Source organism: Eublepharis macularius, chromosome 17 (genome assembly GCF_028583425.1).
Source record: "Eublepharis macularius isolate TG4126 chromosome 17, MPM_Emac_v1.0, whole genome shotgun sequence".
In the NCBI taxonomy this organism is placed as follows: Eukaryota; Metazoa; Chordata; class Lepidosauria; order Squamata; family Eublepharidae; genus Eublepharis; species Eublepharis macularius.
The window spans coordinates 27,621,613-27,636,805 of NC_072806.1; the positions used below are offsets into that span (position 1 = coordinate 27,621,613).

A 15,193-nucleotide genomic window follows, 5' to 3' on the forward strand; every position below is an offset into this window, starting at 1 on the left:
AGTGCTTGATGTGAAGGAATACCCAGAGCAAAAATCCACACCCTGCAGTCTGACATGGCGCACTCCGCTCTGCCACCTCATTCTCTTGCGTGATGCAGCACAGAGAATGTGAGCAGAGGTGGGGGGGGCATGCCTCAGCGGGTTCCAGAAGATGCCCCCTATTTCCTCATCCTACCCACAGGAACAGGATGCTGGGGTGTAGAGAGATGGGCTCCTCTGTATGTCCCTTGCCGTGCCTCAGTGCCTCGGTACTATTTCTGGTCAAGGTTTAATTGATAGTCCTCAAGGCAGCTGGGAAGGAAGGTGGCCCATGGTTCAGGGGAGAGCACAGGCGCTGTGTGCCGAAAATCCTTGTGCAGTTGCCCAGCATCTCTAAGCCAGGTGGGAAGATGAGATTCTATCTCTGTCTGAGAGCTAAAACACACGAGACAAATAGCCGAGTTCTAAAAGACAAGATTGGAAGGCTTTGTCAATTTCCTCTCTCTACAGAGGCAGCAAAGATGGCTCCTCAGAGCGTTTGTTTATTTCATCTTTGTCTCCCAGAAGGGGAGGTGAAACTGACAGAGCCTTCAAGGATCTCCCTGGTTCTGTAGAGAGGGGAAATTGACAAAGCCTTCCATTATGTCTTTTAGAACTCAGTTTCCCAGCTAACATTGCGTTTCCCTTCACTTGAGCGTCCTCGTGTAATTCGTCTCGTGTGGTATGGGACTGGGTGGATCAGTGTTCTGGCTTGGTACAAGGCAGCTTCCCTGTTCTCATTAGATCAGATTGGCCAGTGCCTGGGAAGTGGGGTGCTATGGAAGCAGGGTGGGACTAAGGTTTCTAGTTTTGCCTTGCTTTACACCCTGTGGCTTTGCTGCTTTGCACTGACGGTCTGAAAATGATTTTATTAATTCGAATGTTCATATTCAACGTTTCAACTTACTGAAACCCACAAGGTAGTTAAGAGTGAACTGAATAAAAGGGTCATACAGGTAAATTCCTACATAATTAAAAAAAAACTATAAAAAGACCCATGGCAAGGCCAATCAACCGAATGGTAGGAAGTGGCAAGGAAGGACTGAAATCTTGCTTTTCTCTCTGACAAAATGAGCCTTGACTCATGCAAGTTGATGAAGTTATAGTTGACTTATGGCGACCCCTAGCAGGGTGTTCATGGCAAGAGACTAACAGAGATGGTTTGCCATTGCGTGCTTCTGCAACCCTTCACTGGAGGTCTCCCATCCAATTACTGACCAAGGCTGATGCTGCTTAGCTTCTGAGATCTGACAAGATCAGGCTCTCCTGGGCTATCCAGGTCACAGCTATGCAAGCTGATAGTCTGGAATATTTTGTGGTCTCTTAAGTTGCTACTGGACTTGAATTTTGGAAAAGCTCTTTTAGGGAGCACCGCTGTGCCCTGAGGCCAAAATGCTACTGGAAAAAAGAGCCGAACCCATTTACCCAGGGAAAGGAATTGCACAGTCTTGGTGCAACTGTTGAAAAGGACATCAGAGCTCAGACAGAGGGGCAGGTAGAAAGATGCACCCACAGAAGGTCTTAAGAAATGGCTGCCTTCATATGGGAATCCTTTAACTATTATGAGCTTTAGACTTTGTGAGGCTTTAAAGTTTAAAACCAGAACTGGGCCTTAAAACTATTGAAGGCCAGCGAAGTTGACACAGAATTGGCCTAGCCCCAGTTAACATCCTGCCTACTAAATTCTGAGCCAGTCAAGGTTTCCAGATGCTCCATGCATTTATTTATTTATGCATTGAATGTATCTATTTTTGAAGTATTGAAGTCTCCAACTCTGTTAAAAATGCCCCAGGCAAGCTTGTGCACAATCATGAAAATACATCTTGATAAAAATAGGAAGAATCTATGCTAAAAACAAAAATGTAAACCAGCAGCATATGATAAAACCTACTGCGTTGTCCACATCCCAAAACACAGCAGTAAATATTTGTAACTGAGACAGAGCACTAAAATTTAACAACAACCAGGAACAGAAGGTAGTGTACCAGCCAGAACGAATGGGGGGAAACGTACAATTCAGCAAAATAAGCAAAGCTATTCCCAGGAGCCCTGAAGCTTATCAAGCTTGGTTCCAGGTGAACTACGGTGGGGAGGGAATTCTAAAGGAATCCTGTCTCTGTTCACCACCCATGGGAGCATACAGAATAGTACCAGTGTTAGAAGTTTTAGCTGACAAGCAGTCCTTCCAGTTCCCTGGTCCAGCCTCTTTAGTGATCTAGCAGTAGCAACCAGCACTTTGAATGCAATCAAAGAAAGTTTGCAGCCATTGTCCTTCTTTAAAAACCTGACAAGCTGTTCTCATTCTTCATGCCGGTCAGCAGCTTCTTGGCTGCCTTCTGAGGGAGTGTGGGACTGCCTTCAAGGGCAGTCCCACACAGAGCAAATCACAGTAAATAAACCTGGATGTGAATAGAGCATGGTGCTACAGGAGCCTCCCAAGCTATCCTCTGCAGACAGATTTCCAAATCCAAATCTTTATTATAAACGGCCCTTGACCAGCATAAAATGTAACATGCAGACATTTAATATCACCCCAAACCTGCAATTTTACATTGAGGGGAGGGGGGATGCAACACAATCTAAAATAAGCCAACAGCACCTTTTAGTCTTCTCTTGATTGGGATTCAGTTTATCTAACCTGTTTTCAAAACACCGGCAGACTCTCCTTGCAAGGAGAAATAGTTGAGTGATGCTGACTGCCTGTTGGTGACCTTTCGCTCCAGACGACCTCTCCAAGCAGTTTCAGCATAGGGGACAAGATAGCACAAATGCTCGCGAAGCTGAACAGCGCTCCTCTTTGCCATCTTTGGATATCGGACAGATAGGGCTGAAAACGTTGGGGTGCAGGATCCCTGATACGCCTCTGGCTAACTGGCCTGAAGAATTTCACCACTGATGGCATGGGAAGCTGGGGAGAGGGTTCAGGAGAATTGTTGCAAGATCGTATCTGCTCTGTAAACATCTTCCCTACCCTGATGATGATTACATTATTATAAATAATTTATTTGATGATTAAAGAAATGTATTAGGTGGGTAGCCATGTTGGTTTGCAGTAGGACAGCAGGACTGGAGTCCAATAGCACCTTGGAGACCATCAAGATTTTCAAGGTGTGAGCTTTTGAGAGTCAGAGCTCCGTTCTTCAGAAAGAAATGTAAATAACCTTTTCAGAGTGCTTCATGTCTGTTATCTTATCATTCTTACCAGGGGTCGTTTTGTAGAAAAAGAGCTGGAGGAACTCCTTAGCATAACACATTAGCATATGCTATGCCCCTTGACATCACAGGAAGTGTGTCATTAGCATAACTGATTTGCATATGCCACACCCCCTGACATCACCTATCCTGACAGTTTTGGACCCAATCCTGGCCATTCAGGGCCGAAATTGGGCCCAAAATGGCAAAAGGGGGCTGAAAATGGCCGAAAAGGGGCCCAAAATGGTTAAGATCGGGCCGTTGCTGAGTGGGAGAGTGATCCACCACCCATCAGAAGCTTGATCCGGGCTGTTTCGGCCCCAATCCAGGCCGAAATAGGCCCAAAAATGGCTGAGAGTCAGGTGGGCGGGGCCACCTGTCATGTGATCTCTTTGGGGAACTGCCGGAACTGCGTTCTGGTGCGTTCCCCCTCAAAACGAGCCCTGATTCTTACAATGGTCCCATAAGGCAGGCCTTGCATCATTTATTCCCATTTTAGAGGTGGAGGCTGAGACTGAGGCCATCTAGTGAGTTTGTAGCAGAGGTGAGATTTGAACCAGGGGCCCGTTCTCTTGTTACGCGCAAAACTTTGCGCCTTTGTGGTTCGTTCTCCCTTTTCTGACCAACCACAATAAAAATTAAAATAAAGATCCTGGAGTCCTCCTTGAATTGAAGCAAAACAGATGGTTTAATTAAACCGGTGGATGAGCCCTTTCTTTTACACAGAAGTAGACAGTCTCCTCGTGTGCAAAGCTCATCCCAAATTACAATAGAAGTACAAAGCAATTAATACCTTCAGGTAATTATAATAATATTACAATATTCTAATATTTGTTATCTTATTGGCTCGTAAGGTATCTAGGGTCAGTTCTGATTTGAAGATGCAATTCTGGGTCGGCCCCTCTACTTGGGGGAATTCCAATTCTTGCAGCTTCTTATCTTGTCCTCATTTTGGAAGGACACCTTCCAACCTTTTACCTACTTCCTTCTGGGCATAACACTTTCACCTTCAATGGTGCCAGGGAGTCTCAATCTGGCAGCCTTGGTGCCTTCAGATAACTGAAGTCCGTGGGCAGAAAGGGATGTTTCCCCTCTTTCTGCCCTTTCCCCAGTTTTTCCTGCAGCCTTAAGGGAGATAATGCCACAGGTGGCCAAACCAGCTTGCTGCATCAAATCGGTTTTCTACAAAAGGTTCTCTAATACTGATTCCTATTGGAATCTTATAGAATAATGTAACGTATGTGTAATATTCTTATAAGTGCAGCTCTACAAGCAATATATATTTTTAGTCCTCAGTTCTTACAGAGGTTCAGCATACATTCTTCTTGTTTCAAGTGTCATATTCTTACAGGTTGCATTACAAATACTACATTGGCTCCCGAGCATAGAAAAAGTGCAAGGCATGTAATACTGAAAAGGCACAGAAGTAGTATATAAAAAGTATATAAAATCCTTTTTCTTCAAATCTGTATCCATCACTCTTAGCCATGAGAGTCCCACTGCATCTTCCTTCTGCTTGTGACTCAATCCAGACTGAATAGTGTGGACTGATCTGTATGTTGCAGCACAGATTTCTGACCCCACCCCAAATTGTAGCTCCCTTTATAGGACCTGTGGGGAGGCTGCTTGTGCACTGGAAAAATGAAAATAAGAGGCAGTACAGAGCTGGCTCATGGGACATTGTGTTTGAGTCTGGGGTGGATGGGAGGTTTCTCTTTGGGGAAGAGATGGGATGCCTAGCAGCCAAATGTCTCTGCCCTCTGTATTGCAGGTACGATCCCTACAGCAAAGTCTTCTCACAAGAGCACTATGACCACAAACGCATGCAGGAGTCACGCAAGCAAGCCATCCGCCAAGCATCCCGGGCCTCCAAGTGGGGACTCATCCTGGGGACCTTGGGGCGCCAGGGGTCCCCAGCTATCCTACAGGTAAGCGGCTTTCTAGTTGGCCTCTTTTAAAATTTACACCCGGCTTTTCTCCCCGATGGAAGACCCAAAGCAGCTTACAGCAGTGCTGTCACCTCCTCTGTTTTATCTTCACAACAACCCTGTAAGGTCACATAGAATGAGAGGATGTGACTGGCCTGAGGTCACCCAGCAAGCTTCCATGGCAGAGTGGGGATTTGAACTCTTAGATCCTAGTCCAGCGCTTTAACCACTACGCCACCCTGGTCTGTTGCGCTTGTTCAGTTTCTTCTTTGGAAGCTCTCTTAAGGAAGCAGCCGTGGCTGATATAGCTGGGGATTTCCGCAGCAGGTCTGTGTGGTGATGGGGATGCTGTATGTGAAGGGAATGAGCTGCCTTTCGTTCTCCTTCCTGCTGAAGCGAATCCGTTGCATTCCTCTGCTGTCGGTGCTGTTCACAAGAAGCTCAACAGGCTGGTTGGAGCCTCAGCTAGAAGGGGGAGAGCTCTTTGTGGGCAGAGGGGGCAGAATGAGTGGTCCTGGTGAACCTTCAGTGGTCTTCAGAGGGTTGGCAGATCTGACTGCTCTCCTGCCTGGACTAGATCCAGAGGAGTTATCCGTGTTAGTCTGTAGTAGCAAAATTGAAAAGAGTCCAGTAGCACCTTTATGACTAACCCACTTTACTGTAGCATAAGCTTTTGAGTATCACAGTTCTCTTCTTCAGATACATGATGCATCTGAAGAAGAGAACTGTGATTCTCGAAAGCTTATGCTACAGTAAAGTTGGTTAGTCTTAAAGGTGCTAGTGTACTCTTTTCTATTTTGCCTGGACTAGTTACCTTTCCAAATGTTTCTTCCACCACCTTTCTCTGTACCAAGATATGAATCTGAGTGGGTTGGGATGGGGGAAGATAATGTTACCAAGACCAGGTCATGCCCTTGTACTCTATAGAAGTTAAATCCAAAAGGGCTGTCCATTCCCACCCGCCCATGTACTACATATTGAAATTGCCCAGATGGAGTTGGATCTCTCTCTCCTTCAAGAAGTTTGCATTGGGAAGGAAGAGGGTCCTTTTATGAATGTCGCAAGGCAGTGAAGGTGTTAATGAGTGAATGATCTGTGTGTGCCCCTCTCCCACTAATGGAGGCTAAGTAGAGTGGCTAAGTAGAGTTCCTCCTCCCGGCATCCTCTCCCTTCTCTCTAGGACGGGGGTCCTCAACCTTTTTGATTCTCCAGGAAGCCTTTGGAATTCTGGTACAGTGTGGTGGGCGCAACCACAAAATGGCTGCCACCAATGGCCGCCACTTTAACCGTCAGTCATATGGTGAAGAACCTTGTGCTGTGGTAGCCGCTGCCGCAAAGGAATGTTTTAAATCTCCAGTGACCAACCAGAAGCCTTGCTGGGCAAATGCCCCAATTGGCCCCACCTGCTTTCTAAAAACACTTGGCGGGTGCCAGGAAAGGTGTCCGCGGGCATTATGGCACCCACAGGCACCACATTGGGGGACCTCTGCTCCAGGGCTTCCCTGCCCTTTCTATCCTTTTCCTGATACCAGGACCTTTACCGAGGCCACACACTGGATCCAGGGTTCAGTGTTTCCAGTTGCAAGTGACTTGTAGGCTAGTCCCTCCGCCCTAACCCCTTTCTGCGTTTGCCTGCAGCACTTAGAATCAAGCCTCCAAGCTTTGAAGCGCCCCTTCATCCGCCTTTTGCTCTCGGAGATCTTCCCGGGCAAGCTGCAGCTCTTCCCTGATGTTGAGGCGTAAGTTCTGGACAAAAAGTCTTCCTGCAATTGGGGTACCTCCTTCCCTAGCACCGTGATCTGCTTCAAGCCCTGTTGCTGCAGCTGCTCCCCCCCATCACCTCCGAGTCAAGAACAGGGGGGCCCCCAGCCCTTATTTATTTGCTGCCAAACCTTGGCAGCTGTGCCTGCAGTTCTTCATGGGACATGTGTGAGATTTGCTTGCCACTTTTCTTGCAGGTGGGTGCAGGTGGCATGCCCCCGACTCTCCATTGACTGGGGAGAGGCATTTGACAAACCTCTGCTGACGCCCTACGAGGTGAGCTGTTGTCCCTGTTTCCAATGACCCATCTCTGTAGGGGAACCCTTAACACACTGCAGACATTCTGGGCTGCTTTTCACCTGGCCCAAGAGCTGGAGACTGGCTGAGTTCCAGTTGTGGGGGAGAAGGGCAAGTGAAGGCATGTCTTAGCAAGGATTTGAGCCTGGGCTGGTTACTGCAAGACAAGTCACGCTGCTGTGCTTCAGAACACAGGATCTGGGTTCGAATCCACACTGTTGGGAAGGGGGGGGGGCTGTTCCTGAAGAATTTGCTGATATCTCCTTCCCTTCCCAGGCTGCCGTGGCTCTGCAGCAGGTTTCGTGGCAGGAGACCTACCCTATGGATTTCTATGCCAGCCAGTCCTTAGGACCCTGGACGGTGAACCACAGCTCCCACCGCTCTCAACGGGGGAGCACCATCAAAGAGGTAAGAGTCACCGGCATGCTTGCAGGGAGAGTCAGGGAGGACTGGGCCTGCTTGCCCCTTCTTTCTGCCCTCCATGTCCCATCACAGACTGCGAACTGGCCTGCTTGCAACCCGACAGCTTTAGCTCTGGCTATGGGCTTGGCTTCTTGGCCCATTGAGCTTCACAGCATCTTCTCAGACTGGCAGGTGCCCTCCAAGCTCTGGAGCAGGGTTCATCTCTGCCCTGCTCCGTCAGGGCCCTTCTGCTTGGAAAAGCTGGGAGCTGAATATGGGGCCTTCTGCATGCCTTGGCTCTGACTCCAGACAGGCTCTCTCAGAAGAGAGAGGGCGGGAAGGGTTTTCTGCTCACACTGTGAGATTTGCCCCTAAACAAGAAGACTGGCCAACAGACCAGTCTTTCTGCATCCAAAGGAGGGACTGCACCCTCTGCTCACCTCCTGGAGAGTAGGCGCTTTGGACATGTGTCAGTCTTCAGAGCGGACAGTCTACTTGGCACATGTGGGAGAAATGGGTAGTTGTTTCTCCCCTCCCTTGACTCCCAAACAAAATCTGATAGAATTACAGGACCTGGCAGGACTTGCTGTCCTTTCTTGGCCTGTAAGACAGAGCTGTTCCGCCAGGCGTATGGTTGACGCTGGGCAGGGCCCCCACCGGTCGAATAGAGGGGATCATCCCTCTCTATCAGGAAATAGCTACCACCCGACCCTTTTGTGATTTTTTTTTTTTAGGGACGGTTGGATGATGGATTATATGAATGGTTTCTCTGCTGCTGCATTTTGTACTCTGTATTTTAGATTTTAAATTATATATTATTGTCTATTGGTTTTAAAGTTGAAAGGTTAAAAGTTTTTTAGAATGTATATGTTGTAATCCACCCTGATGTGGGGAGGGCAGAATATAAATCATATATAAACAAACAAACAAACAAACAAACAAACAAATAAATAAGAATTTTGAGGAGCCCCGTGGCGCAGAGTGGTTCACTGCAGTACTGCAGCCTAAGCTCTGCTCACGACCTGAGTCCAATCCCAGCGGAAGCCAGGTTCAGGTAGCTGGCTCACGGTTGACTCAGCCTTCCATCCTTCCGAGGTCGGTAAAATGAGTACCCAGTTTCCTGGGGTTAAAGTGTAGATGACTGGGGAAGGCAATGGCAAACCACCCCGTAACAAAAGTCTGCCAAAAAAATGTCGTGATGCGACGTCCCCCCCATGGGTCAGTAATGACTCGGTGCTTGCACCTTTACCTTACCTAATATAAGAATTAATATAAGAGCATCCTGTCTCACAGTTGCACTGAAGGGCCAACTTAGAGGCCAAGGCCTTCCTCTGACGCTGCCTCCCAAGCACCGGTATTCAGAGGCTTTCTGCCTCTGTATGTGGCTAGTGGCCACTGATGAATCTGGCTGACCCCACCCCTGTAAAGCCACCTATACTCATAAACATCACTGGGTCTGCTGACAATGAAATCCGCCATTACTATTTGGGTAAAGAATAAAAAATGTTTTCGTCTGACCTGTACTTACTTCCCATCGACTGACTTGAGTGCCCCAAGCACTAGCATTACGGGAGAGGGAGAAAAAAATCTCTCTTATCTACCTCCTCCCCACCCTGCATAACAATATGAATTTCTATCACATCCTCCCTCCCAGTCATCTTTTTCTAAACTGAGAAGTTCCAGAAATTTTAGCCTTTCCTGATAGGGAAGGTGCTCTAGCCCTTTAATCATCTTGGTTGCCCTCTTCTTTTTTAAGGTATGGCAACCAGAACTTACACAGTACTCCCAGTGAGGCCTTACTGTAGATCTGTACAGGAGTATTACAATATTGGCTGTCCTGTTTTCAATTCATTTCCTAATGATCCCCGGCATGGAGTTTGCCTTTTTCATCACTGCCACACACTGAGTTGACATTTTCATTGAGCTGTCCACTACACCCCAAGATCTTTTTCCTTGTCAGGCTCTGCCAGTTAAGACCTTATCTGCATGAATTTAGAAGCGGGGGCGGGGTGTGTGTGTTATCATTCATTTATTTCTATTTCTTGCTTCCTGTCTTTTAGCCATTTTTAATCCATAAGAGAATTCAATATCTTATCCCATTACAAGAGTGACAGACCTTCCTTTTCAAATGTTTTTGGAAGTCCAAGTATGTAATTGTCTACCCAGTCTCCCTTATCCACATGTTTGTTAACTATCTCAAAGAACTCGAAAATCTAGTGAGATAGGACTACCCTTTGCAGAAGCCGGGCTGATTTTCCCTCAGCAAGCTTGTTCTTCATGCTTAAAAATTGTATGTTTAATAATAGTTTCTGTTAATTTACTGGGAACAGACTTTAGGTCAACTGGCCTAATTTCTTGGATCCCCTTGGGACCCATTTTTACGAACTGATGTAACATTTGCTGCACTGCCATTCTCTAGTAGGGAGGCAGAATTTAGCAACTTCTTGTTGCCATTGTTGTTATTTACAAAATTTATACCTCCTCTTAGACCTCTCCCCATATCCCTCTGGTGGTACAGTCAATAAGGTGGTTGGCTTATGCATACTCCCTACATCAATAGATGCCTCAAGGTGCTCATCAGGTTTTCCTGCCCATCTCATTAAAAAAAATGTTTATTCATTTTAAAACTATAAAGAGTAATTAGATAAGGACACAGTCTTCGCATATTAATTTATTTTCAGTTAAACATCCCTAACAATGTGAGTTGCTGTGAGCAGTTGGCCTACCAAAACTTAGACTGAGTCCACCCTGGCTTTGTACTTGGCCATCGCTACTGCCAGCTTCACACCTGCCCCCTACGCTAAGACCTTATCAGTCTACACTAATCAGGTCAATTTAAATATATTTAAGCTCCCTCGGCCATGTGCAACTCAGCCACGTGCAACACACATGCAGTATGGGCATCTCAAGGGCAGTGGCAGCACCTGCTGGCATGGACAGCGCCCCCTGCTCTCCATGGCCACTGGCCCCTCTTTCTGCTGGTGCCTGACGAGCCCCCCCCCTCCCCAAAAGAACCCTCCCCCATCCCTCCCGTTCCCCCCATCTTGCACTGGCTTACATCGGAGGGCATCCTATTCCGCAGCTCTGAGTGGATCCTTTTCTTCATGTCCATGTCCCTGATTCTGCAGGAGGCTGGCTCCATCTCCTGACACAGTGCTGGGCTCCCTCTTTTGTACTGACACCAACGGAGCAAACCAGAGACCCCCCCCCCACAGCCCCCCGACCAAAGCCAGCACGCAAAGCAGGTGAAAAAAGGACTGTCTCATGGCAAGTGAGACGCAGCACCCAAAAATTCCTGCTTGACCCCAAAGCAACCAGCTAACCCCATATAATACACATTAAGGCCAAATAAATCAACAGATGTTGTGATGTTTCACATTTGTTTCTTGTGAAAGGCAACACTTTGACTGCAAGGTCTAATGTTGCCCAGTCCATATTTCAGTATGTGGCGTAGCTATTCCTTTCCAGTTCTAAAGGACAATTCATGTTGCTATTACCAAGGCTTATAAGATCCAGAGCCTTTGATCTTTTGAGAGGTTCCCGGAAGAAGGAATGTACCTTAATACTGCAGTAAATAGATTAAGATCCAGTGAACCTTTGAGTGTAGAATTAATTAATCTATTAATTTCTAACCAAAATGGTATGATAATCGGAAATACCCATAATGGACAAAATTACCGGAGCATGGTCCAACATGGCCAAGGAATTTGTCAAACGTGCACGTGGGGAACTTCGCGGCAATAGCAGCATCCCTGTTTCTCATTGGTCCTGTGCAATTTGAGTTCTGTGTTTTCAGTCGTTTCAGAAGGGTGTAACACTGCTTTGGGTAGTGTTGTTCATTGTTTGTTTATGACATTTTGGGGAGGGAGGGGGAAGAAAGTGGGATGGAGAGAAGAGCCAGGCGTCTTGATGTCTGACCACCCTTGGCCTGCCTTGCTTCTTCTCTGAGCTCCCTTGGGGAGCACCAGGTGACTCCTACTGTTGTGATGGCACATTTATTTCAAGCTTTAATTATCATTAAATGAGCATCTCCTTTGCCCAGTGAAACGGTTCTTGTTGCATTAACACCCAAACACACCCATATACCATACAGCCGTTTGCATTGAGGCCTGTCCACTAATTAGTTCATTAATCATCGGAGATTAAAGCCAATTAAATAAACTTGCTTATCGCCATACCCACTACATTGGCACAGATTTGAAATGGCCGAAAGAAGAATGAGAGGCCCTACAATCTAATAAAACTTTCGTTTTCGTTCCATATTACATTTGGGGGAAATTATGAGTGCCATTTAATCTCATCCCTGTCTATTAAAATTTGCTTCCACCAATTAATCAACTGAAGCTTTTATTTCTCAGACTTTTGATACCTTTTGCATCATTTTTTTCTGCATTGAAACTGGAGGCATGCTTCACTCAAGAAGGCACATAAATATTTCCTGGGAAACGGGCTGGCATCTCGCCTGCTTGCAAAGCCAGGGATAGACTAGTTAATGTTCCTCCTTATTTATTTATCTGTTTCGAAAATGTACATGCCACCTTTCCAGAGACTGGCTTGAGGTGGCTCGTAAAGGTAAAACCAATACAGTGCAATCATAAAAATGTAAGAAGTTATGAGTAATACAGCAAGCCATAAAAACAGCATAAAAATAACCAGCAATTCCTTTCACTCTCCCCTTTGTTGGTCTGTTGGTATTTGGGGATTGGGGGGAGAGAGTTTTCTGAGCAATGGAAGTGCTTTGGGATCCCTCCAGGCCTGTCCATTATAGAACTGGAGTATCCTCCCTCCAGACAGTATCACTGCATGTGGATCAGGGCTGCACAGGGCCTCTTGCCCTCAATGAACCTGTTGTATTTATTGGAAAAGCATAGGTCCCACTTCTGTCTTTGCTCAAGGAGTGGATGAGTCCAAAACAGGGACCAAACTTGGCAAGGCACCATATATTCTCTCTGTAGCAAACAAACAATTTTAAAAATAACTGCTTCAGTAAATCTAGTAAACCCCTTTTTATAAAGGAGGGAGTTAAGTATTTTTTAAAAAAATATTTAAAATATTTATGCGCCTGCCTTTTATTCTGACAGCTTGGGATCCAAAGTGGGTAATGAGAGGGAAGGGCAACCAGTGTTTGCGCGTGCTCAAAGAAGTCTTTTGTGGCTTTCCGTTAGAGCGGAAAGAGGGAGGGAATCCTGGTGGAAGCAAGTTCACCGAAGCGTAAGATTTTGATGGGAGGAGGCAGCGGGCTGAGGGGCCGGAGCAGAGCTTTCAAACTGAGCATACTCAGAGTTTGCAAGCCCAAGAGGGTGGAACAAAACACATCTGTCTTGCTTCCCAAGTGGCTTGGCACAGCACAGTGCTGGTGGGGCACTTTGGGGGGTTACTTAAATGGCTGGCCGGTGACAGCTATCAGGAATGGGCTTATCTCGTTCTTATTGATAAAGGTGGGAGAGAGCCGCTGTTAGTGAACAGCGGGCAGCTCTTCAGCTTCAGGCTTTAAGCAGAGGAACATAAAATTCTTATCCCTGAAGAAAGAACTTCCAGAGTTGCTCCTAGTGTTGGGAGTGGGGGACGGTAGCAGGGTGGGGCTCATAAATCCAACGGAGTGGCAGCCAGAGACAGCCAGTGGCTGCTGAGCAGTCCCAAACACCACTGTCTCTTCTGATTGCAGGTGAAATCGGCAGAGCCCACACCACCTACGAGAGCGAGCAGAGGCTGCCAAGAGGAGCTGACACCACAACCACAGCAGCCTTGAAGCCCCGAAGTGTCCCCGAGGCCTAACCTTGCTTGACCAAGCCCCCAGCTGTTAAGCAGGGAGAACGAGCCACAGCCTCAGCACGCTGAGGAGCAACAGGCCATGAGCTTTGGGAGGCAGGAGCCAGGAATCTTCTGGGGGGATCTCCCTCCAAAGTGGGGGTAACAGCTGCTAATTTTCTGTACCGCCAACCGTGGTCACGCTGCATTCTGTTCAAGAGGGCACTGATCCAACTCAGCATTGGGGTAGTCGGACAGCAAAGGAGGGAAGGAAGTTCCCTGTTTCTATTCCTTGCAGGCTTAGTGTAAGATTGGGGGAAAGATACCAGGGTGGAGGCACTTGTAAAGTGGGGCAGGTGGTTGAACAGTAGGTTGCTGTCCAAACCTTCCCAATGGCTTGTGGTTCAGAAGCCAGAATCTCCAAGCCCGATTTCCAGTGTACTTGGCTGGAGCAAAGGCCATGGAGTGGGCAGGGAGAGGCTGGCCTCTTCGTGCACTGCAGCTTCTGAGGACTGGACCTGGCAGGGGGTTGCATCCTGTGTCCCCCTTCCTTGCCTTAGTCATAAAAGCTGCTTGGGCAATGGAGGGGGCATTGGCATCTCGGAGTTGGGTCTCCCCTGCTGCAGCCAACACCTAGCTGGGTCTTTCTTTCCTCCCTGACAAACCAGGAAGCAGATCTTCTCTGCCCCTGGTGCCAGATGGGTGGAAAGTTCAGCAGAAAGACCTTTGTGCGTGGAGGGTGGGGGTGGGGGTGGCACTGCAAGTAAGCATAGACATTCTCTTGAAGGCAAAACCAAACTATCTGAAGACTACGACAGCCCAGGAAGCAGGGGGGGGGGGAGAATATACCGGTTTCTACCACAGAATGCCTTCCTCCTTCGAAGAGGATGAATTAACTTTGGTTATGGTAGGCCATTAGTTAATCGTGCATATTGGAGGGAGGGGGATTAAAAAGCATACGTGCTATTTCTTTTCCACTTCAGTAAATGTTTATTAAAAGAATTTGGATTGTTTACAATAAAATAATTGCTTGTATACTTTTTGTTTAAATTATTCCAGAACCTCAAAAAGGATGACTAATTAGCCCAGTTTAGTTGTACTGTTGACACAACATTTTACCCGTTGTGCTTGATAACTTTATTTATTTATATCTAAATCTCAGTGTGGCCAGATCGGTGGATACTTAAATCTGGAGACTGGAGCCATGAATAGACAATAGATATTTCTACAAATCTAATAAAAGCCCCAGGGTGGCCGAAAATTCTGAAATCTTTTTTTTTTACCTTAAAAAAATTATAGAAACTGTTCCTCAAGCTTTAAGAAACAAACATCCTGTGTTGATCACAACAGTACTGCCAGCCCTCAAGACTTGGGTTTCTGACAGTTCAGGGCAGGCAGAAGGGGCAGCTTTTTTCCAGTGATGTTTTGGTCTTATAGAGAGGACTCATGGGGCCAGGCCTGGCAGCAGCCACCAAACAACTTGATCCCATGGGACCTGTATGAGTCACCCAGGCCTTGCTGCCGCTCAGCAGCAGCCTCCCCATGAAAGCCAGTGTGGTGTAGTGGTCAGAATTTCAGACTAGGGTCTGGGAGGCCCAGGTTTGAATCCCCACTCTGCCATGATGCGGAGTGACCATGAGCCAGTCACACATTCTCAGCCTCTCCTATCTCACAAGGGCGTTGCAAGAATAAAATGGAGGAGAGGAGAATGATTTAAGATGCTTTGGGTCCCCATGGGGGGGGGGGAAATTAAGTAAATAAATAATAACAGCTGAAGACGGGAAGATAAAAGGATAGGCTGGTTGATGGGTGAGGAGAGAAGGAAAGGAAAAGGTTGCTATGGGAGT

The 15,193-nt window shown here is 47.0% G+C and overlaps 1 protein-coding gene across 1 annotated transcript in view; it reads left to right on the top strand.

The window, feature by feature from the left end:
- The window catches only part of DPH1 (diphthamide biosynthesis 1), a 46,306-nt gene extending 31,949 nt beyond the window's left edge, over positions 1-14,357 (top strand). The window contains exons 8-12 of the mRNA XM_055001523.1: positions 4,982-5,138; positions 6,777-6,877; positions 7,097-7,175; positions 7,473-7,604; positions 13,264-14,357. Coding sequence (XP_054857498.1) covers positions 4,982-5,138; positions 6,777-6,877; positions 7,097-7,175; positions 7,473-7,604; positions 13,264-13,347 — 553 coding nt within the window. The 3' untranslated portion in view covers positions 13,348-14,357. The remainder of the gene's footprint in view (positions 1-4,981; positions 5,139-6,776; positions 6,878-7,096; positions 7,176-7,472; positions 7,605-13,263) is intronic.
- The last annotated feature ends 836 nt before the right edge of the window (positions 14,358-15,193 follow it).